General features: G+C 40.8%; 2 protein-coding genes across 2 annotated transcripts in view; one reads left to right on the top strand and one right to left on the bottom strand.

Moving 5' to 3' along the window:
- Nucleotides 1–1,179: 1,179 nt before the first annotated feature.
- IMPA2 (inositol monophosphatase 2) lies at nt 1,180–22,481 on the bottom strand. The gene is made up of 8 exons (XM_021527782.3): nt 22,222–22,481; nt 16,076–16,209; nt 11,588–11,692; nt 10,076–10,121; nt 7,782–7,890; nt 4,220–4,328; nt 3,923–4,074; nt 1,180–3,117 (listed from the first exon to the last, which is right to left on the bottom strand). The coding sequence occupies exons 1-8, from the start codon at nt 22,330–22,332 to the stop codon at nt 3,002–3,004; spliced, it is 882 nt and encodes a 293-aa protein (XP_021383457.3). The 5' UTR covers nt 22,333–22,481; the 3' UTR covers nt 1,180–3,001.
- Nucleotides 22,482–22,490: 9 nt separating this feature from the next.
- Nucleotides 22,491–24,801, top strand: part of MPPE1 (metallophosphoesterase 1) — a 31,125-nt gene continuing 28,814 nt past the window's right edge. The window contains exon 1 of the mRNA XM_021527778.3: nt 22,491–22,547. The gene's annotated coding sequence lies outside the window, so the exon portion shown is untranslated. The remainder of the gene's footprint in view (nt 22,548–24,801) is intronic.

The raw sequence follows: 24,801 nt of genomic DNA, 5'->3' as shown, positions 1-24,801 counted from the left end.
CCATTTGCTTACAGAGGAAGCACTCACTTTTTAGAGCACAGGCATCTTTGCTGAGCTGATGCTCAGGGAGAAAATCTTCATCCATCTTGGATACATTATGTACTCCATAATGTATGCAGTGGGAAACAGTTGAAGCATTTTAGGACAGCTGGCAGGAAAGAGTCCACGTGTTTCAGTGTTTTGGGGGATTTAAGTTTTTGGCTAATGTTCTGCACTATGAATGCTTGCACTCACAGGATGAGCTGCTGGGCACATGCTGAGCAAAATTTCATTTGGCTACCAAGAAATAAGGAAGAGGACAAATTCCAGTACAGTTTATTGCAGTCAAATAACTTTAAGGCTGCAATTTGATGCAGACTCTGAACTGGGATACTGTGACACCATCTGTGAAGGGAGTGATCCTGCTTGCCCCCTACTATCCCCTTTGGAGCCTGAAGTCAGCCGCTCATGGTGACCAGGGACTGAATTGGCTTGGGAAAACGGTGTGCCTCGAGAATAATCCCTTTGTTGTTTACTGGGGCACTTTGCAGGCAGATCACTTCACTCGTCTGGTCCCCTGGAAGGGTTCAGAAATGTTTGTCCTGGCACACAGGCAGCAGAGGAGGTGGGGGAGGCAGGATTGTTGCTCCCCACACACAGGGTCAGTTTAACATACTTGGACTACAGTCCAAATAAAAACGCAGACTGCATCCTGAGCACAAATGAGAACTTGGGACTGGGTTTCCACACTTCTCCCTTCCTGCCTTGCCTGGCTCCCAGCTTTGCAAATCGCTGGTGTGTGCCATTGAAGTGGATGCACAGATTTCCCTGCTTTGCCAAGCTCCGGGAACGCCAGGGCACACCAGCCCTAAGTGGGTCAGAGACTTTCTTTGTGCAAGTGAGCTGAGCTGCAGGGAAACCTCGCAGAGCCATGAAGCAGCTCTCACACATGCAGCGGGGGGACGGGGTGAGGAGGGAGAGCGGATGAAGTGGGGCTGAGCTCCCACCACACTTGGTTCCCTGCCAGCATAAGCTTCCTTCCAGGGCTTACAGGCATGGCACAAGCCTGAGTAAAGCCCCAGCTGCTCCCACGGCTGCCAGGGCTAAACAGCCTGGAATCAGAGCTGTGCCACCAAGCCCCGCATCTGTCACTCTGATCTCTGTGCTCAGGAAGTGGGGGGAGAGTGAACAAGAGACAAGTGAGCCTATTAGCATTTATTATTTGTATTATTATAGCACCTCAGTGCCTAGTTGTGGACCAGAATCTCATCCTGTTAGCACTGTGAAAATCCAGAGCCAAACTACTGTAGTCCCTGCCCCGGAGGGCTTACAATCTCCTTTTCCAAACAGGGGTACAATGAAATAGTGGGGGTAAAAGGGAGCAGTGACAAAATATTGATCACTGTAAAGAAAAGTGTTGATTTTCTGCATAGAACCACCAGCTTTTAAATGCTTAGCTGGATTTAGATGCTACTCACACAGTCAATATTTTGTATTTCTCATGAAAAAAAATACCAAGAGATCACAGAGAACTTCATGTTATATTCAGTGAAAAATATTTTTCATTGCAATAAACACACACAAGGTTATTTTTAAAAATTATTCTCTAGTTTGTATCTTCTAAGCAGATACCTGAACACATTTAAAATGTCTACACATGCAGTGTACATAAAAGATTTCTAAACAACTCTTTTGGCTCATTCCTTTATTCAATTTTCATTCTTGAAAAAAAGAGATATCTCTTAATTAAATTTTGATGAAAAAATAGAGGCGATTTCATATAAACTGCTTTTCTCAATACATGTTTTCCCCGTGCTCACAATTTAAAACAAAATCTAAATAGAAATTACAGGGTAGATACAGGGATAGAGAACTACTGTGTATTTAGGAAATCCATGTAATTGATTTTACAGGCTTTTCTGATGAAAAAGTGTGGTTACAACATTGTGCAAGAAGGACATGTGATTTACAACATTTTGCAAGCATATCTTATGTGCATATTTTTAATAACTTGCATGTAAGGGGCCAAATCCTGCTGTTCTGCTTGAAGTTTCTCTAAAATCAACAGCACTTTGACACTGTGCTCTATTCTGCTGGCCTCCTACTGCTGCGTGTCATAGTTAATACTGTGAATAACTCAGCTTGAGATCAATATTCCTGGTTTTAACTATAAGTACTCTATGGTATTAATTGTTTGCAGGTTTGAGTATCTTACAGAGGCCTATAGGACAGTATGATTATGCCCATGCAGAGGGATGAAGGGAAACAAAACCAGCTGGGCAGTTTGTAAGACATTTTCCATGGTCAGCTCTGCTATTTGCCGTTTGGATAGCCCTGACAGGAACCACCTAAGTAACCTAAAAAAAAACATTACCTGAAAACAGCTCCCAATATTAGCTTTCTTCTCTCTATGCATCCTCTAAGTTGCTGTAAACATCCAGGGCATCCATAGATATACACATACACCCCTGGGGATGTGTGTGTATACATGCATAAGTGCATATATACACACATATACATGCACATATATGGATACAGAGCTATGACGTCGTTAGGAAATAACAATGCCATTTTTATTGCATTCTTAAGTATTGTGGAACAAGGGTATTATTATAGGCACACATCTCAACTACTCCTCCTTTACTACAGTCCTAAAGTTCATTTACCTGAGATCTGCATCTGTAAAAATAAAGTTCCATTTTTTAGCTGCGTGTTACAAAAGACTAAATATCAGCCCCACAGATATGAAATTACAACTTAATTTTGAGACTAATTTGCTACAAGTAAAATATTCTATCTTATAAAAAAGATACTGCTGAAAGAGATACATATTAAAAAGGAAACACGATCCTTAGAGGTCTAAAAATCTCCCTATGCCTTCCCACATGGTAATAAATTTATAAAAAATATTTGACACAGAAAATCTCCCCAGAAATCATCCTGCTGAAATCACGTACCCTTTCAAGATACCCATCTCGCAAACGTTACATGGTTCAGGAGGCAAACTCTGCACAATGAGTATTTAATTCTCATCGTCCCGCTGGTAGTGAATAGTTTGTATTTTCTGAGCTATGAACATGGCCATCTCTCTCGTGCCTGCAGCAATCACTCGGCAGGACATAAGATCCAGAGGTCCCCCTGAGGGCAAGAGGATTAACAAGAAGTGTCTTAAATATAAGCCATGCTGTAATTAGATAGGGTCAGAAATACAGAAACAACTTCATACGTAGCTCCTTTTGGGGTGGGAAGGACAACCTAATTCAACAACTCCTACATGGAAATCTCCAGCAAAAAATTATTTTATAAAATTCTAGATACCGAGCCAAAGTATGCAAGAGGAGCAGTGAATGCCTGGATTTGTTCAGTAGCCAACCATAAATGCAATATTCTCCTCTTCTAGAAATGGGACAGAAATTAGTTCATTCAGCATACCCTTCTTAATCCACCAGATCTTTCAGTAACCAGGTACTGGTCACCAGTAAACCATTACTCTGAGATGTGTACCATCTAAATTAATTAAGTAATAATCTGGAGACTGTGCTGCCCTTTACTCCGAGTGGTTTCTAGTCATATATGTCCAAACTGTTAACTCAGTGTCCTTCTTTCCCAGGAAGATGTCTCTGTTGAAATCTAATTGGAACATCTGAGCATACCTGCCAATCTCCTGGGCTGGCTCCTTACTGCAAATACGAGGCTTTAAGGGAATCACTCAAAGTCATGGAAATACAGTTTGACTCAGAAGACCTTTGATGTGATGAAACCCCATGCTGGAATTACATCAGTGTGTTCTGAATAACCAGTCTGAGCCTGGTGGAGGCTACAGACCTTTCTACAGGACATTGCTGGAAATGAGGCAGAGCCACAAGGGTGACACAAGCTGCCCCGAGGCAGCCACTCACCCAGTCCCCCAGCAGTCAATGGAAAAGCAAGGGCATTTGCTCACCTGAAGTGTCTATCACAGTGCCACCTGCCTCTCTGATGATGACAGTGGCTGCTGCCAGGTCCCAGCAGTGCAACCCAAACTGGTAATAGGCGTCTGCAGCGCCGGATGCCAAGTGGCACAGGGCCAGCGTGGAGCTCCCAATGACACGGACCCTACACCCCACAGCAACACAAAGAAGAAAATGCTTTTGACTTCAACCTATGTGTACAACACACTTGTTTCTTTTTTTTTTTTTAATTACTCTTTTAAAAGACTTTTTGGTCACAAACGTGAGACATATGCTGTAAAACATCTTACCCATGTGCTTGGGCCTTGAGCAATCTCTCAATGTTACCAAGGAACAATTTCAAAGTTGCAGGGTCACGTTTAGGACCAATTTCTGTTAAAATTAAGGCCTTCGAGATATCTGCAATGGCAGAGAGATGTTTCCATTAGTTCAATAGCTTCCAGGTAGGTTCCATAAATTTGTTCTTAAATTTAACAATAATCGGCTTTTCACACAAAAATAATTTTCATGCCCCTTTTTGTACCCCAAACTTTTTCATAAAGTGACAACTTCGCATGGAAATTCAAGCAAGACTATGTTTCTCCTATAAAATGGTCTGTTCTAAACACACTTTAAAAATAAAACCCAAACCAGGAGGATTAAAATCAAGAATGCATTCTTACATTCCTTCTCTTTCCATACATTGTTTTATTTCATTGACCAGTCACCTTTCAACAAGTTCACTAATACTAGCAGTCAACTAAGAATAATCCAGTAATCTAGTAACTGCTAATGATGTTAATCTATTCATATTTGAAAACACAATGGTTCTTGAATAGGGAATTCTAATGTAATTTGTTAACCAATTATAAACATTTGGGAACCCAGTAAGAGGAAAGAAAAGTTTCTCCCTAAATCACCAGTCACCTATAGCTCATTCTGGCATTTCAAAGACTGAAGACACCTTATGACAGAAAAAAACCCCATCTTATGACAAATTAAAGCAGTATTTTTAATCATAATATTTGGTGAAAGTTCTATTTGTCTTGTGTTCAGCAAAGGCAATGCTGTCCTAGAGGAGATAGAGATACCAGCCTTGTGTACAGTCAAAGGAGAGACTCACAATGGCTTGAAAGGTGTTGAAGCAGTCCTCATGTGAGATCTGAATACTACAAGATGTGTGCAAGTGTAGGTGGAGATGGTTGATCAAATGCCAAGTGTCCCTGCTCCTGCTGTGCCAGCTGAACTCAGAGGCATTAGAGGGATGAAAAAACTCAAAGGTTTAGTGGTTGAGAACTCACTGACTGGGCTGTGTCCTGTGCCAAGTGTCACCTCCTAACCTGGGCTAAAGGTGAGGCATTCACTCAGGTGGGCAACCTATACCTGGTTCTAACAGCTAACTGCATGAGATGAAAGTTCTGCACACAAGAAGCAAAAGGGTTTTCAAAAGCAAATTAGGCTGGAGTGAGGCACAATTTAATTAAACAGGCTACCAAAGAATTTAGTATTGCAGATGAACCTTATTGATTTAAGCAATGTGGTAAAATGGTTGGTAAGTAACAGGTATGTAATTAGATTAAAAATTACAAGGTGTCACAAATATGAACTATAAGAACATGGCTTCAACTGCTGCTTTTTAAATTACTATGTTAAAACAGAAAAACACCAATCCAGGCACGCTGTAGGGTATTTGTTGTTTAGCCACTATTAAAAATTCTGGATGGTGAAAGCAATCTGCCTTAGATTGTTTTACATAACAGACCCAGTTTATAATCAGAGAACATTTAATGTCCATCTCATTGCTGAAATGCACCAAGCATTCACACCATGCTAGTCATAGTTAGGTTGTGACTGAGACAGTTATTCTTTTGTTATTAAAAACATTTCTAATGCATAGACAGATCTCTTCAATTTTCCTCAAGGCTACAGCTGGAAATTGGACGAACAGACTAAGGCTGATCCCTGCTTAGAAAAAGGAGCTGACTGATCACAAGGCACTATGAGATTTCAGGAATTCAAGGTATGGGCTTGGTAGAAAAGATCTAATGGTGATATGGATAAATTTATGAGGAAAAGATCAGTTCTGTTGACTCCAGAAGATTAAAAAATATATATATTTTTATAGTATTAGCACATGTAAGCCCTGACATGAATCTAAACATGAGAAGAAAGTATCACTTAAGATAACAGGGAAGATGGATCCTTAATTTAAGTGTACCGTAGCTGCATGGACTCCGTACCAAACCTCTATAAAACTGGGTGTTGACAAAGAACAATGCTTGCCTGGGCTGTGATTTCAGATGATTAAGCCCGAACAATGAAGTATAAGTGTAGATCAACATCATACAACAATCACATTTCCTGAAAACAAATGGCAGCAAGTGACATGACATCTTAGATCTCAAACACATAATGGCCACTTCAATTCCAGTGGCAGGTAGAGGGAAATACAAGTCTCTCTTCCAAAGTTGGTTTATTTCACTGAAGCCACAGCCCTTAGAGAGCAACTGTGATTTAAAACACTTATCAGTAGAAGTGAGATTAAAGCAGATCCAGCTTCACTGGTGAAAATTTCCCACCACAAAATAATGTATCTCAAAACAAAAGAAAATTTCAAAGCATTTGGAAGGGCAGAAGGTCTATTTTCCTTGCTGTGTTCTAGACACCCACATAGACTGGATGTCTAGAGAAAGGAAGACAGAAGTGACATGTGCCAAAATTGTTCACTGCTCAGCTGGAAATCAGAACTCTCTGACTGCAAAAGCATGTGAGGCCATTTCACAGTGGCTCATGCAGTCCAACTGGGAGCGACCCCAGGTCTCCCTAACTGTCTCTGCCAGTACAGGCTTTTTTTGGAATATGAGATATTTGAGCTCTGATAAAAATGCGATATGTAATCAATGATTAAAATCTTAGGGATTTAATATCTACAATGGCTTTACAATCTGTCTCTCCAAATATGTAGACCCCAGATCACTATTAACTTAGATGAATAGAAAAACTTCCCAAATTTCAGGTGAAATCTTGATGCAAGGTCTGCTTCAGGCACTAAAGAAATCTGTGTGTCTAATTGCTTGAATTTACTGTGTTTTGAGCTCATTAAATCTCTCTTTGGGGTGAAATTTTTTACCACCTTGTGTGTCCAGTGGTGCACATTTCTGGCATATGTCTACTTCCACTTACAACTGAGTGCTATGCTCTCCTCTGCGTTTTGATTAACTAAAAGCAAATGAAAACTTCCCTAAATAATACCAAATTATTGTTTTCTATAATCATTAGATAAACAGACAGGTCTATAACTTGGTTTAAATATAAATAAAAGATAAAAGAATTCAAGTGTTGGCAAAGTGTTGCTGGCTATTTGTACATCGAAACACACCTCACACACCAGAGCAAGCTGTTAAAGGACCCCTAATGAAGCATGCACCCTTTAATTCACTGTTAGCACATTTGCCTACAGACATCAGACACTCTGTGATGTACAAATTCATTGGAAAAGAAGTGAATAGCAGCCACAATAGTACTCCGAATTCGATTCACCATTCTCATTGCATCCTGCTTATAAAAAGTTATGCCAGTGCTCAGCTGGAATGAAACTGGTGAATATACACATTCTTCCTTATTTTAAACAGGAGTTGTGAAGTAAAATAATTTAGGATTATTTAAATAGTTCATATTCAGATGTATATTTTAAAAAGAAAAGGAGGAAAGTGATTTTTCAGAAAAAAAACAAACACAAAACAACAAAATTATCATGCAGGTGAAATATTTTCCATCAGGATAATGATGTTCATTATCCTAATGATGATTTGCAACAACTCTGAAACAAAATTAATATATTCCTTTTAGAGTTCTAACAAAATCTAGACCAACCTGTCTCTTTTGATACCTGAAGCCTTTTGTCATTACAAAATGCCCCTTGACCTCTTCTACCAGTGTATAATCGTTCTTCAGTGCAGTGGTAAATTACACCAAATTCAAGCTTTAAGATTTTGAAAAGGAAAGAAATGAATGCAACTCAAATTACTCATCATAAATATAAACAACTACTAATGGCAAAAAGATCAGCAATATTTTAATTGGTACACATAATAACGATTACACTGATGCTAAAAAACTAGAATAATTTTACTATTACTGTGATATTGAGATATAGGTTATATAAAATTCAGTTTATAAAGAGAAGTTAATGCAATGTGTTCCTGATCCTCTAAATTCTTGCTCACAGTTTGTTTCTGTTCACATTAGAATGGATTAAACACTGAGTTGTTTTCAAATGCAATTTAAATGTTTTTAAAGAAAATATGCAAGACCTCTGAGGCAAGACTCTGAATATGCTTTGCTTTCACTGGTGAGCAGTTACTCCTTGAAGAAACCCCACTGACCTTGGCTGGACCACAAAGATTTGCAGCCCCAGGATCAGTCAGGCACCCAAACTCTGGAGTCATGGCACTCTTTATTAACAAAGGATTCTTTTGTAGGCACCTCAGTTTTGTGGTGCATTGAATTTGCCTGCCTTCTCAATCAAAGCAGTACACTCTAGTCACTTGTTCAAATCCTTCTCCGCAAGGTATTTTTATGAAGATCTCTTGAAGTCACAAGACTCCAAGAGAAGGAGTTGGACAGAAATGAAATGAAAGCTGAAGAGTGTGCAACACTGGAATTTTTGTGGGAGATTCTGTTTACCAATGAAAAGAGGGTCAGAATGGTAGTCTTGGTATTTAAAATTTCTATTACTTTAATAGGCTCCACCAAAAGACTTTAAAGCACTTTACAAACTTCAAGGGTCAGCTCTGAAAATTGCCCCTACATCAGCAATATTAGCATTATTTAATTTAGGGGTATACAAAAATTAAGTGACTTGCCCGAGGTGTCTGAAGCTGGCCACAAGGTTAAGAAAACATCTCAGGAGTTCTAGACTTCAAATCTTCTCCTGCTTCACTTGGTGTTCATCAGAGACAATTCAAAGGGAATAGACTGTCCTGGCTCCCTACCCTGAGGTGTCATCTAAACCAAGGGTTTTTTTCTGAGGAACACGCCATTAATAGACTCTTTCCCTAAAGACATCTGCAGGAATTTCTTCAAGGCTTATAATCAGGCCAGTTCCCCTGAGTGTACTTTGGCTCCTTTTCAGTTTACTCTTTTTTCTGCTTGTCCTAATTGTTTAACTGAGGGAGATTTAACATAATTCTTTACTTTTGTTTCAGCTTTGTTTAGTTGACATAACCCAAAATATGCAGCATCAAAATCATGATGGTGTTCTAGAAAACATAAATATCAGCGAAAACTGTCTGGTAACAAAATGTAGTGTTCAAAAGGACCTTTGGCAATGAATAAATTTCAGAAAAGCATAGAAGTGTTTCTCTGCAGTTTCCATGTTGGAAAAGTCTAACCAGGGAAGTACACAACGTTATTGTGTTTAAATCAGTAAGAGGTACTAGCAAATCTGAAAACTTGGATGTTACAGCACAGAATTCTTGCTGGCTTTGCATAAAGCTGTACATATATTTAAGATTGTGGAATTAGGCTGAAAGAGGCACATTCATTGTCAATTTGAGTAACTATTTATTTCATAGATACATATCAAATTGCAAACCAGCAACATCTGGAGACAAGGCGCTAGCACAAATGACTATAGCTAGGAAACTCAAAAGCTCTCTTGTGGTAAATATAGGTATTTTACTATGTAAAGAAAAATATAAACGCAGATTCAACAAACTAGGCCCATTATTTTGCACTCTTCATAAAATCAGCTCTACATTGACTCCTTGCAGGAGTTAGCTTTCACAGATATTGCTAGCAGGAAAGAGGCAATAACAACAACACAGGAACACTGGAATATATGTTTAAATTATGAAGAGGCAGCACTAAATTGAACTTATTATGGTTTTGTCTAACTAAACCTTGCTCACACCAGTACTTCCTTTTTCTCCATATAAATCCTGTAATACTTTTAATAATTCATAGAATTATTTTTTAATTGCCAGTTGGTATAAGTAAGTTTTGCAGGACTGATTTTAGATGAGTAGAGTATGATCAGATGCATTTAAAAAGCATAGGAAAACCTGAGTAGTGACAGATTTTTTTTTTTAAATTTAAAGTTCACACATGGTTTTGAGACTTCTAGCCAACTCTCAGGTGCCCATCTTAAAGAACATGCTTCATACCTCTTTGTTAACAGCAAATCCAATGCTCACTGCCACTGTTGGAAATCTGCGAAAAATAAGAAATGAAGTAGTATTGATGAAAAATCTTTCAACTTACTTCTTATGCAACCCCCTTAGGCAACAAAATCCCACATGGAACTCTATGAGTTTACTTGTCAAAATGCCCTTGACATTATATTATTTCTCCTTTGTCAGCCTCTTTGTCAATTCCTTTTAAAATGTAAGTTAATATTGGAGAAGGCAAGAAATAAACTCATGAAGACATCACAATTTTTACACTGAATATGTAGTATATTTTAGGGATGTTTTTGCTTTAGTGTAATTGAATTATCCAGTATAAAACCACTAATGTTATAACAAGTCATTGCATTTAAGAACATACTTCGTTCAAGCTATGCATTGAGATAGCAATTAAATAGCATGGAGATACCTTGCTGCTGACACCAAAATAAAAAGAAACCAATCCCTCTCTGCTGTCCTTTTTCAAAGTGATGGTCATGCATTTAATTTGGTCATTTTGACTACTGTATAATTATTACATTTTAAACAATGAAATGAATTCATTTCTTAAAAGCACATTTCAAAAATGACTTTGGAAGCCCAGAAAATATTGCTAGAAAGAGGATACGTCACTTAATTACATGAAACATCACCACATGACAACCCCCACCTCCCCTGGAATTCTGTGTAATTGCTCCAAAAGTCAAGGAAATGTTGGATTTTTTTTTTTTTTTTTTTGGCTTTATGGAAGTTGTAGTTATTTTAAGTCGTGAACTATAAGGCAGGGTTTTTAAGTAGAAGTATTATGAATAGTCATTAGTTCACAGCTCCTAACACTCAAATGGTGAATTAAAAGTCTTATTTTTTGCAGCAATGACCCCTAGATTTCTTTTTGCAGAGGTACTTTAGAAATGTAACACCAGCATCTCTGTACAACTCAGTTTTCAGTGCTGCTTTACACACACGCAGGGGTGGCACTTCCCAGGAAGAAGGAAGCGCCTGTGTCTGAAGGGGAGAACTCCTAGAAGGAATGTGCAAAACCCAGGCGAGGCATGGGGCCAAGTGTCCTCACAGCACAGCCTTGTTCCTCCGGGCTGTGAGCTGGGAATGTGAGCTGGGGCTGTGAGCTGGGGCTGTGAGCTGGGGGTGTGAGCTGGGGCTGTGAGCTGGGGGTGTGAGCTGGGGCTGTGAGCTGGGGGGTGTGAGCTGGGGGTGTGAGCTGGGGGGTGTGAGCTGGGGGGTGTGAGTTGGGGGGTGTGAGCTGGGGGGTGTGAGCTGGGGATGTGAGCTGGGCGTGTGAGCCAGGGGGCAGCAGCAAAAACTCCAGCTCGCCCTCAGATAATGGCACAAACACAGCCTTCCCCCCACACACCATACCAGGTACCAAGAGGTAAAGGGATGGCTCCTATGTGTGAGTCCCCAGCAGGGAAAAGTACATTCAGGAGGAAGGGAGGACTGGTGAGAAGCTACATTTTGGGTTTTGATGTGTTTCCCAGGCTGCTGGCCATTTACCTGTGCACAAAGTTGCACGTTCCATCAACAGGGTCAATAATCCAGGTTGGACTGTCAGTGAGGACACATTTTGAACCTGCAGCAGTGGATTCTTCTGCAATAAACCTGCATTTGGTGCAAGGGTAAAACAAGTATCCCAGAACATTAGCTTAGATACATGACTTGGAAAGTACAACCCCATCATTCTTGTTTTTAAGAGAGAACTTGTCCCTCTCTCCATAAAACATTATTGTATAAATGTAAACATACATACTGCTTTTTAAATTTAGGAATTGGTAACTTTCATACAGACTTTGAGGGAGAGTTCTCAAATCTACATGTCAAAAAAGAACTCTATTTATGTGCATTTCCCCAGTACACCACTAAGGAAGCCATGAAAATGAATGCAGAAATAGATCTGAACTGGCATCACTGGAACTCAAAGAGAAGATTGTTTTATGCAGAATATAATTTTATGAGTTAGGTCTGTCTCTTGCAGTAACTAATATAGACTACAAACTGTACCTGCTTCTCTTCTGCAGTCAAATGCAATCAGAAGCAAAAAATATACTCTTAGAAAATCCACAATCTTTCTCCTATGTGTATTTTTTACAATAATCTGACTCAGGAAATAAGGAGGTTTACAAAGCTGGACTTTCTTTTTCCCATGACCCAGAAAAAAATCAACAAATTATTTTTGTTTGTTTGTTGTTTTGATGCACAAGGCACAAAATCTGAGATCATCTTCTCTTCTGTTGTTCTGTCCCAGTTTCTTTTAGTAGTTTTTTTTCTCCTTTTTCCCTGGGAAACGAACATCCAGTTCTGGCATATTTCCTGTCAACCTTAATTATCCCTGTTTTCCCATAAACTGCCCAAGGTCTCTTCCTGTATGAGATGTGCAGGTGCTATTCTCACAGATTTTCATAAAATCTTTCATGTACAGCAGGAGTGGAATCCAACTGCTAGTACTGAATCTTGCTGGTTGTTTCACATTTGAACAGCTGGTAGTGGTATTCAGAATTCATGCAAATGCCTGAAGACAAAAGAGCTTCTATCAAAGACATAAAGAAAAAAGAAATAGGATAAAATAAAGAGAAAATGTCTTTTGCAGAAGAGTCCTTCCCTTGGACTAAAGTAGTAGCTATTTTATTTTGTGTCTTCAACCTGTACCTCATGATTCCAGGTAGCACTTGAAGCCATGAGTTTAAAATGTTCTGCACACAGCACAGGAGGAGACTTCCTGAATTTTCCAAGTGCTACCCTGCCTCAACCTAAGTAGAAACAGACTATTTTGATGGCATTATAGACACCCAGCTGGTACAAAGAGGGAATTAGGAGGTGTTTGTTACTATTTTCATCCCAATTAAAAGAAACAGCTGAAGGACAAAGTGCTAATGCACAACTGAGAAACGAGAAAGACTTGAACAGGTGTTTGAAACTCTCAGTTTAACATAACACTTTGCAGGCTCCTTGCTCTAAATATTACATTATTTTTTCTTGTTAGTGCTGTGTCACTTGACTTTTCCTTTCACAAATCCTGTAATCAGCATCCAAACCCAACCATGCCTTGTCTGTGCTGCTGGATGCAGAGGAGGTTCATCTTGTAGGTGGAGCACCTTACATCCCACCTCAGATTATCCATATTCCACATGAATTATACCTCTGCTTCAACCTTCTGCAGCTCCCCCACCTGGAAATTGAACCATAGCTGCTGTCTGGCCGAAGAAAGGTGAAATGAGAACCTCATTAAAGACAGGAGTATTTCTGTGTAAGATGATTTGCCCTCAAGCATCATGAGCCAGTCCCTCGCCTTACCCTCACAGTGGGGGTGTGATGCTGCAGTCCCTGAGCTCAGAAAAGCTAACCTGGAGCTGGGGCATAGCAGTGCCACTGATAAAATCTTCATGTTCAAGAGCAATTTTTCCAAAATGAATGTAGAACAAATCAGGCGCACATTTTATAAAATCTGGGCTAACGGGTAACAAAAAAAACCCCTTGCTGCTATACAACACTGGGAAATGTGAGAGTCCTGCAAGGTCACCTCAGATGTCTTGCTCTGTGTCCTGTAAAAACCTGCAAATGAAGCAAAACACTCAGTGTGAAGTACTGGAGTAAATTCTAGGAACAGCTTGGAAAGTGGGAAGGGTAACCACCTCATTAAAATAGTTAATTTAATATGCCAGCCTGCCAGCTCTGCTGACCTCTGTTCAAATCTGGATTACACTTCACTCCCACTGAAAATGAGTAGAGTAATTTTAGCCAAGTCTTTGACTACATCTGTTCATACCATGGTGCCACTCTGGAATTCATTGCAGGAACAGCAGGGAAGCTGTAACATACCCCATAATCTGCAGCAGGAATGATACCCAGTCAAATGCAGGAGACTCATTCTGGGCAGATCCCTCACCTATCCCCATATGGGGATCCAAGGACAGAACAATGGGAAGCTAGAGTTGGATGTCACCCTCTTAAACTCCTGTGTCCTGATTTTAATGTCTACAGAATTAAGGCCACAAGGAACACAAAAGATGACACTTCATGTAATAATAGCAAAGGTAAATATTGGGACAACCTTTTGCAACCAGCAGCCCGTGGTAGTCTGGCTGTACCTACCCATTACTCTTGGATCTGTCTGAAAAAATATCCTTTTGAAAAGACTCACTGAGGGACATCAGAGTACTAAAATGTGAGCAAAGATTAAAACTTGAGTGAAGTGTGAATGAAGATGATACATACCACTTAACCAAAAAGAAAAAAGAAACATGGGACAGAATTACTTTTTGACTGGATTTTCCTAGTATTTCTCTTTACTTCTGAGTACATTTCCAGTATCTCAAGACTCATAAACACCTCAGTGCAAATGGCAGATTCTAATAAGATCCCTTTTAATTTTTTTAACACCTAAAGTCCATTTTTGATTCAGAGAACATAATAATCAAGATGATTTAGAAGAAAAAGAAATCATGGAACTCTTCAGTGTTGCTTTCAACAGCCTGGTTAGGGGAAAGCCTGAATACAATATAAATGATCTTCTAATATTTTAATTGTACTTCAATTTAACCCCTGTTTTTGTAGACTCCTCATTGCATGTGTTTTAATCTAGTCTAGTGAAATTTAGCTTTAATCTATTGTTTAATCTAAATGCATTAATTATCTAAACAAATTCTAAGCAAACCCAACAACCACGATCAACAAAATAAATTTGACTTGAAGAAAGGGCAGTTCCTTCATTTACTTATACAGTTAGAAGTTACCTGTATGGAGCTGATAAAATCTGGGATTTCTAAGTTGCTAGGCTTATGCTGACCTTACAACCCTTGTTCCCATTCTGAGTAACTTGAGCGTGTCTGGTGATTCGCATTTTATGGGAAATGTGTAGGTTTTATGTTCTCTGCCACTCTGCTCAAGGAAGAAAATTAACGTAAGAGTGGAGATGAGAGAAGAGCACAGGCAGCAATAGTAGAAGGAATATTACACAAATAATAGGCTTGCAAAGCCTGGCACTCTCTTGAGAACTGCAGCCAAGAACCACACATACTGCTTCAGTATGCCATCACATACAGCATGTATTTAGAAAGCCATATTTAGTATAAAAATATGCTTTCTGCTCCTTCTTATGGTGGTGGTTTTTTGCCCAGCAGCATCACTGACAATTAGATTAGTATCTGAGCCCTTCATATTTTTCTCTTTGTTAATTTCTGCACAGTGCTAGAATGTAAGGCTCATCCCCATCAGAGATGGCCCCGGTTAGAAGGGAGTCTGACACTATTTAAGGGATACACAGGCCTTCCACTGTCTCTGCAGGAAAATAAAATTTATCCACTGAAGTCAAATGTAGAAATCAATGTCAGTCCCAGCATCAAACCAAACCTGGCAACTAATACAAACTCTCCCTCTAATATGTACATGAGCTGAGTTTTTATTTTCAAGCTGACCACAATAATTCAAGAGCAATCAACAACCTGATCGACTTTTAAAACCTTGGGTTTGTACCTCATGTCATAATTTATAGCTTGTTTATGAGTAGGCATCAAATAATGATGATGATGACAAACAACCCTGCTTCTCACTGATCTTCTCAGTATGGAACACAGGGTAAATGTAATTAAATGCACTTTTACCTCTCCTGATCTGGCAAATGCATATGTGTGACAGCAACAGGAAAGGTCTGCAGGGTGGAACCTTTGCTAGCATATATTTCTATTTTTATAGATAGCATTAGCATAATTCTTATACAATAGGCAACAGACCAGTATTCTGAACATCATGGTGATCCACATGAAACCTTCATCCATAATGTCCCTACAGGGGAAACATTGCTATTAATAAAGTATTAAGTATAAGGAAAAGGTACTTTTTTAAAAAATAGGAGTCCTATGAAAGTGTCCAATGGCAATAGGTTGATATATAAGAAAGATACACAGACTTTTAAAGTTCCCTTTAAATATCAGCCAGAGATGCAGCATGTAAAGAAAAAAAAGTCTATTGATAGTTTCTATAGGCACTCACCTGTGGGAGGGAAATTTCTCTTTCAGCACAGAAATTATTAAATTTTCCACAAAATGATCAGTTTCTGTCACAAGATCTGCTGCAGATGTCTTTGTGGACACTTGCTTTTCCTCTGTTAGAGCTTTCCTAATAATCTGAAACAGACGTTCATAAATTAGATTTGCTGTGCATACTAAAATAATATCTTCAATGAAAAAAATATAGCTAATCCTGAAAACCAGCTGTAGGTCTAATTCTACTAGTAGCTGTTATAATTTTTTGACAAAAAAGCCTTCTGAGCTTTTGGAACACGGCATTTTGAATCACTCTGCAATAACCTCTCTTGACAGTTCAGAAAAGGATTGATTAAGGGATGCAACTAAGGGAATAGAAGGATGATGGCAGACATCATGATTTAGAAAATTACCAGAAGTATACACAAGGTAAGAAAAATCCTCAAGGCTCAGGCATTTTTCAAGGGAAGCCCTTTTTCTTTCTTCTTTTCTTCTTGTTCTTTTCTCTTTCCCCCAATTTTTTTTTTTTTTTTTTTTTTTAATTTACAGGGCCAATACCCCACTGCTCTCTTACTTTAAAAGACATGCAATAAGGCAAATGTAATTGGTTTCCATTTTGCCAACAAAGACACATAATTTTTTGGGAGGTGTTTTTGAAAATTTAAATGCTGTCCACCCTCGGGTTCCCAAATAATTGCCATGTATTTAACAAGAACAAAAATTGAAGCTTTCCCTAGATATGAAATCAATGATTTAAACCTGGAGTCTCTTCTGGAAATGTCTTTATCTGATTCTCCAGGGTATTACTGTTACAAGCTCAAGTACAAATGTACATATGGAAAAACACTTAATGAAAGCTTTTCCATTTTCCATTTCCCTAATTTTCTTTTCTTTTTTTTTTTTTTTTTTTTTTTTTTTCCCCACTTCTTCATTAAAAAGAAAAATAAAGGGACAGGATGCAAAAGGAGATAGCTTTTTTTTAAATCAATGATAAATTATTTGAAATTTAAAAAAAACAAACCAAAACAAAGCAAAAATTAAGTACCACTTATTTGTAACCCAGCAGCAACAAGATCAACATTCTAAGTCCCATCTAAAATCTATATATTTCAATTGTTTAACTAAATTTCCACTAATCAAAGTATTTTAAAACCATTGAGAAATGTTTGATGACCAAAGAAAACAGTTCTGCTGCATTATGCATGGGAAACAGACCCAGAAACTCACAAATGTCATCTCAGCTCTTGGTGTTTGTAGTATAAAATACTGTATTGGAAAGGGTGTCCTAACTGTTCTGACAAGTAATGGATATGGCCAGCTATTGCCTTAGTACAGAAGGTATCTGGACTAATGTTTCTGCTTTGTGAGCTGTACCACATCAGTTGTGCCTATTTACTGTGCTTGTGAGGGCACATGGTACTTTTCAGTTTGAGGTCTAGCTAAAGTTCATTACTGTGTATCAAAATATTAACCACTCTTAATCTTTTTACTTCCCTCAAGGCCTTGTGTGGTTGTCTTGAAGGATTTACAATAGAAGCATAAAATTGTAACTCCAGCAAGACTCTTGGGCTCCTCTTCAGCCCAAAGCAAAATCCAAAACACTCCAACTATTCTTAAAAAAAACTGGTATGCTGATACCTTTTATTTTATTTGCTCTTCATTACTTTCCTATTATCTTTACTGCTTGGAACTTCACATAGTGAAATAGATGAGGAATGTCCTCCTTTTGACAAAGAAAATTTTATTTTCTTCTTAGCAATGCCATGCTCTTGACTTCTATTCAGTTTTAATGCATAGTAGATTGGGACTTTTTTGCAGACATTTAAATCAGTGCCACTGCTCAGCAGGGCAGTGAGATCATACCTGAGCCTGGCTGGAAAAGAAAAAGTGGAGATGAAACCTCTCTCTTGTGGATGTGCTCTGCAATCAGCTGATTTCATTGCATGCCCTGGCACTTGATCCCTCCAGTTTGAGTACAACCCTTTGAACATCCCAGCCTCAAATTTATTTTTTCATTTCTGGTCCTTTACCCAGTTGCTCATGACCATTTTTAACTTTAATCCAACTCTGGTGGCCAGCATGAGGCTCCAGCCACTTTGGAGGTGGGAGTAGCCAAGGGTGTGCCTGCACTATGGTGGCTGATGGCCGTCTCACCCATCTCCTCTGTGGGCCCATGCCAAGGAGCCACAACACACATTTAGCATTCACCAGCCCTGCAATGAGCCCTTCTCCCCACCTCTTGCGCAAGAGGTACATCAAGACAGGAGGAAGAGACAAGTCATGGTGCTGGGCTGAGGTCACCAGCCACCAATGGGCACCACAACTCTGGAGGCTCACCCACAGCACGCAGGATGGACTGCTCTGATTCTGCCAGTTCTCTGCCAGTTACAAAGGGCTTGACAAAAGGGACCCCATGCGTTTGCTCCAGCTTGTACATGCATGCAATCCAAGCCAAAGTAACCCCATTCCTGCGTAACTGGTGAAAAACTTTTATTCTTTGGAAAAATGATCAAACAGCTCAGTGTAGAATTCAATTTATGTTGAAAAATCCCTAAAAGTCACCTGCCTACGAAGGAGTGTTAGAGCCTGCTGCCTCAGAATACTTTGAGAGCATCACTCAACTCCTCTCCTTGCAGAAGCTTTACAATAATGTCTGTGGATACCTGCTGCAATTGCCTGGTCTGTCCAGATGGACATGGGGTTCCCTAAAAGTCTCACTGTAGGTTACAGGTAGCAGGCAAGCAGAAACCAAAGGAACTACAGAATGATGAAATGGAAACAGCTGGTTGCACCTTATCTCCATTGTACAATGAAATTGGCAATCAAGATGCTATAATTTGGCTGTAAATGTATTTTACTAGACTTTATCCCTGTACTAGGGTTTGTCCCTAGATTACAGAGATTTTTCAGCAATTTCTAAGCAACTGAATTTTGGGAGTGTGGTTATTTAGAGCAGAGCCATTTAACACTCTTAGCCCATGCTGCCCCTCCTCTAATGCAGATCTTATCCTAATACCCTGCTTGGGAGCTTTTGGGGGGTTATGCAAAGCAAGGGGCATTTACATCATTACATAGAGACCACACCACAGAGCAAGACTCAGGCTCTCCCTGCTCCCTCCTTCATTTCCCATGGAGCAGGGGAAATGGAGACACTGGGGCTCAGCATAGTCAGTCCTGGACTCTTCCTTTTTAAATTCCTTTGTGAAATTTATTACAACAAAGCAGAATGAAGAAAACAGAAAGTCAAGATGCCTTTTCCCCCAGCACCTGTCAGGAGAGTCTCCTACAGTAGTGTGCTCATGTCAGATATTTCATTTCACCATACTGCTTGCACCCACCATACACTTCTGGGAGATCCAAGATGGATTATGGATGCTTGCAATGCTGTCCTGAAATATTTACTGACTAATAAAATCAAACATCTAGATAAAAAGCGTGAGTATCTGCAAATAATTCAGGAAATTCCAATCTGGTTTGCTAAAACATCTGTCCACGTTACATCAAAAATAGCCTAAAATTTTCCCCTGGGAGCAAACATCATGGAAAAATATATTGGCTTTTTAGAATACCAGAAAAATTTTGTCTTTTTTTTTCTTTTAGTGGTATTCTGCTAGATCTTTTATGCCTCATAAAACTATTTTCCAGACAAAAAAGAAAAAAATACTAGAGAGAAAAAAAAAATCAAACTTCAGCATACTATGTCCTAGTATCAGTTTCTTACTCTTATTTTTACCTGGATGTTTGTTTACTCATTTTGGTTAAGCTTTTCCAATTCTGCAATTGGAGAGAACAGTGAAGATATTAGTCAGTGCGCTTAACAGCATCAAAGATGCACAGATTGGTCAGGCCTGCTTTTCTTGAGCAAAAAGTAATATCAAACCTATGGCTATACTTTCATGAACAGAGCAAGCAGGTTACTTACAGAAAAAAACAGAAGGGAAATTTGAAAAAGTGAAGTTATTTGTGGCCTTATAGAATGAATTTAAAAGCAGGTCAATTACAGACATTACAAAACCATGACCATTCTTGTTATGAAACAGCCATATATATTAAATGAGAGCCTGTGTTATTTCATAAAAGTAATAAGAACTTGCCACAGGGCAAGAGAATCAGTGATTTTAACCTAGTAATAGAGGTTACTCCAGCAACAATACTTTAGACACATAATCAAGCATCACTTCTTTATTGGCCTTTTAAGTTTAGAAGAAACTATTCTATAGTGTAGACTCCTCTCTGTTGGGAAGAAGACACATTTTACCTACAGTCATGAAACATAATGCAATACAAATCAATTGGTTGTATAAGCCAAAAGGGAGACTGGAAAACTGTGTTACTGGCTGACTTTTCCTAGAAATCCAAAATCTGGAGGTGCACATTTTTCTTCAGGCCAAGACTCTTGTAGACATTTTCTAATGATTCCAACCCTTCCTAACCTGCCACACTCCTGAGAAATGGAGCACCTTAAAGAAAAGGCTGAAGTGGCAAAGTCTCATCCAGAGATGGAGATTAAATTTAGATGTGGGGAGACACAGAGTGCAAGCAGATTTCTAGGGATGGAGGTGAAGGTGGAAAGGTCTGAGGGATGGGAAGAGAAGCAGAAGAAAAAAATGAACTTGGCTAGTGGAATTGACCGCTTTTGGTGATCAAGATAACCCCCATTTTTATCATTCAGTCTTCAACAAACTGCCAGTCCTACGAAACACATTTTGCACTGCACTAGGTGTCCTTAGCTATAGTTTATTTTGGTAATAGCTGGAAGCAGATTGACACTTAAATAAAATAATAGAGCCATACCTGCACCTTTTCTTCCAGAAGGATCTCCAGTGCCTTTTGTAACAAAAAAGATTCCTTAACATGACAAAATAATTGGAAAAAAAAATACCCAGTTTCCAAAGTCCTACTTAAACAACATCCTTGGCTGGCTTAAATTTGGCCTGCCAATGAATCAGGTATTTCATGCCATTTACAAGGTAGCAATGGCAAATTGTGATTTCAGATTCAAGGATTAGTCTTATGGAATGTTTACTTCTTCCAGGAAAAGGTGCTCAGCTGTGATTTTCTGAGCAAGTAAAATGATTGGGGAAGCTTAAAGCTGGCTTCACAAATTGGTGTTTTGAGAAATAAGGTGTGGAGGCTTGAGCAAGTCATGAGTCTCTTCTTGTGAAACGGCTGGCAGAATGACTGCTGGAGAAACTCCTGTTTTGAGAGTCTGTGAGAGCATGACCTGTCATCCTGATTTGGATTATCCATTTAGTCCCTGTATTATTAAAACAAGTCTCCTCTGGCATTCTGTTCACTTGTAGTTGTTTTTGACTAAGGAGAAAATGTATTTAATATTACATTTTATTTATTAATACTTTTATTTATAAAAGTTATGGATCTTGGACTCAAGATTAAAAAGGGGGCTTCTTAAATCACAGTGTATATGTACAAAGCGTGTTTCAAAATAGAGCAGAATGGAAGCGAGAGAGAAATATACATTGCTGAATAAATTTGTGTTTCACCCAGTTTCTCAATCAATCAATCTGCTGATCCCACTTCTTGGCTCTGTTAGACCTGGTGGAAGTTTTGCTGCTGCAGAGTGGGGTCAGGCTGCCTCCTGAGATGACTAACCTGCTGTGTCAAAACACGGATCTGAAATAAGCTACTACAGACCTTCCTCACACAGCTATTTGTCCCTAGCAAGTTAATTTCGGCCACTCTAACAAGAGAAAACCTCCTTGACACGGTTGTTTTTCTCTGCACAAGCTGCTGGAAAACAAATGCTGGCCCCGAAGGATGCAACCCCCAAGGGATGCACCCGAGGGATGGGGCCTCGCAGGGAAGGGGCCCTTTGGGGGCATGCAGCCCCCGAGGGAAGTACCCCCAAGGGCTGGGCCTCCCTACCCCGGGCTGGGGCCTCGAGGGAAGTGTCCCCGCGGCATGAGGCTCCCGGGGGATGTGGCCTCTGAGGGTTGGCCCCCAGGTTCTGGGGTCCCTCGGGATGGGGCCCCGCTGCCGCCATCCCTCCCGCGGCCGAAGGCTCCGCCGGCGGCCCGGGCGAGCGGGTGCCGAGCCCCGCCGCCCTCCTCCCGCGCCCCGGCTCCGCACCAGCCGAGCGCCCGCACGGGAGAAGGCTCCTCCGGCCGCGGGGCAGCCCGGCCCGGCTCTCACCTGCCCGGCGCGGCGCGCCAGCTGCACCGCCACCTCCGCGCACTCCTTCCAGGGGTCCCCGCCGCCGCCCGCCGCCCGCCCTTCCTCCTCCTCCTCCTCGCACGGCTTCATCGCGGCGGCCGCGCTGCCCGGAGCGGGGCCGGGGGGCGCGGGGGGCCCGGCTCCCCGCCCAGGAGCGCCCGCCGAGGAGGATGCCCTGGGCGCACACACCGCCCGGCGCTGTCACTGCGCGCCCCGGCCGCGCCCCGCCCAGCGCGGCGGGGCGGAGAGAGGCGGCAGCCGCGGTCAATGGGGAAGGCGGGCTGGCTGCTGAGAGCTGGCTTTAGGTGAGCCCCGGGGGCGGAGGAGGGCCGGCAGAGGCGGGGGTACCGCGGAGAGCAGCGCCGGGGCCGCGCCGAGAGGGCGGGATGCGGCGGGCAGGGTGCGCAGGGGGTTGCGGAGCGCAGGATGCGGGATGCGGAGCGCAGGATGCGGAGGGCAAGATGCGCCGCCATCGCCATGGCCGTGCTCCTGCCGCCCCTCCTGACATGGCGCCGGGACCGCCAGGCTGGGGCTGGGGCGCTCCTGTTTCCCCCGGGAGAAGGAGGAGCGGCCGCGCTCCCGGGCCGAGCGGCCCCTCGGGGCTCCGCTGTCCCCGTGTGCCGCAGCCACCTCGCCCGGCTCTCGGCGTTACCGGGACTTTGGGGGAAAAGCTGGCGGCTGGCATTGGCTATCTCCGGAATGAAAGGGGAAAAGTGTGGGAAAAGCGGCCTCGGGAGTTCAGCTTGTTAGTGATTGGGAGTTCAAGTGTGTGGTAAGAAATACATGGCCCTTTCTATTTTTCCCTTGTCTTCGTGTGTCATTTTGGATTTGTCAAGGATGAAAAGAAGAGAATTGAGAACTCGCTGTTCCAGAATCCGTATAAGCCAAATTGCCATGCCGGCAGAGCAGGGAACAGAGCTGAGCGATTCTGGATCCGCCTCTCCGAAGGAGGGCAGCCCAGGATGAATGCGTGCTTATGCAATAGAGCAGCCAGACTGTTGTGCTTAAAACACCGAGTGAGTGTTGGGAACACACACTTTATCTGTCAGAGTGAGGCTTTTCCAAATGACTTGTTCCGATGCACACTTGGCATTGAATTGGAAAAAAGAGAGCCCAGGGACTGAATCCATCAGCGTAGCTTTTTGAAAGAGGCATTAGGTATACAGAGTGCATGAAATTTGTTATTGTCTTTCAGCACCTGCTTTGTGGTTGAGAGTTTCATTCCCAGGGCTAGAATAGAGATGCTTTAGTAACGAATTTGCATGAAGAAAATTGGCTAACACCACCATTTCCTATCTCTGAGCACAAAATTAATTAATTTCCTAGAGAATAGGCTAAATTAAATTGATGTGGGTATTCTACTTAATGTAACAGACCCTAAATCTAGACCTATTTTCTTTTGTTTTTTATCTTGTAGGACAAAGATGACTTTGGGATGAGAGGGATATGCTTGCCTAGGCAGTTCACAAAAATAATAGACACTTTCTAAAATTAAACACTTGGATCTTTTCCCCCTAAAGCAAGGGAGTGAACTTTGTGGCTTGTACCACAAGAATTCAACTTAATTCTTTAAATTTCTAAGCTGCACCCTGGCAGTGGATGTCAGTCTACTTAATGAAATATTTTGTAGTCCCCATTTTGAATCAGGAAAAAATGGTAACAAACTATGAAAAGGTGAATTAACTACTACACAAAGTGTGTATGTTTGGTTGAAGCATGAAATTATGAAATTTTGTTGAATAAATCTTCACCAAATATTTGTCAATCTTTCTGCTGACTGATTTGTTTCCTCCAAATGCATATTTGCGTCATTCCTATGTTAGATTAGTTAAATGCAAAAAACCCTACAAACATGCAGTATAATTTGGACTAGTATAGAATAGAATTGGTCTGGATTCTTCTTTAGTCTGAATTTCCTCTAGGTTTTGGAAATTTGTGTTTTTTATTGCTGCCATAGCATGAGGCATCTTCAGGACCTTCCCTAGAGAGTTTCTGTGCAGGGCTAGATGGGTAAATGTATTTCCTTGTGAAATTTGTGGACTGCTGAGATGTAGTATAGACAGCTTTAACTTTGGTGAAAAAGATGTAGAGTTAATAATGGTTTTGCATTCCAGGAAGCATCTCAGACCATGATAGAAGTGCTTTCTGTGTTTTTTCTTGAACTACAAAGTTTTAGTTACTGAATTTGCCAACAATAAACGCCTATACCTATTGCTGAAACAGGCTAGATCCTAATCTGATGTAGTGCAAGTGGTTTCTTCCTGTATGCCTGGGGTCTGCCTAAATGCCTGGAGATTTGTTGTTATTAGGCTGCCACAGGGGCGTTTGGAAGACTATTTAAGGCATGTTTTAAAAGCAGTTAGTGTGAATTACAATGCAGTAGCAGGATACACTGTATACAAGTATCCCCACTGAAGGTATCTACAGAAAGTTACACACAACTTCACAGAGAAGTACTGTTGCAAAGAGGGGGAAGTGCTCCCCTCAATATTTTTTCTTCACAGGAGTGCGTCCTCTTTCTAAGTAACGTCTGGAAAAATAAGCATTTCAACAGTAGAA

This window comes from Lonchura striata, chromosome 1 (genome assembly GCF_046129695.1).
Source record: "Lonchura striata isolate bLonStr1 chromosome 1, bLonStr1.mat, whole genome shotgun sequence".
Lineage (NCBI taxonomy): Eukaryota > Metazoa > Chordata > Aves > Passeriformes > Estrildidae > Lonchura > Lonchura striata.
The sequence above is the reverse complement of the archived record's forward strand: the minus strand, read 5'-3'. Positions and strand labels throughout refer to the sequence as shown.

Coding starts and splice junctions, on each gene's coding strand:
- IMPA2 (XM_021527782.3), bottom strand. CDS start 22,332: ATGAAGCCGTGCGAGGAGGAGGAGGAGGAAGGGCGGGCGGCGGGCGGC. Junction 11,693..16,075: donor GAGAAATTTCCCTCCCACAG/GTGAGTGCCTAT, acceptor CACCAAATGCAG/GTTTATTGCAGAAGAATCCA. Junction 4,329..7,781: donor TCAGGTATCAAAAGAGACAG/GTTGGTCTAGAT, acceptor CTGCCATTGCAG/ATATCTCGAAGGCCTTAATT.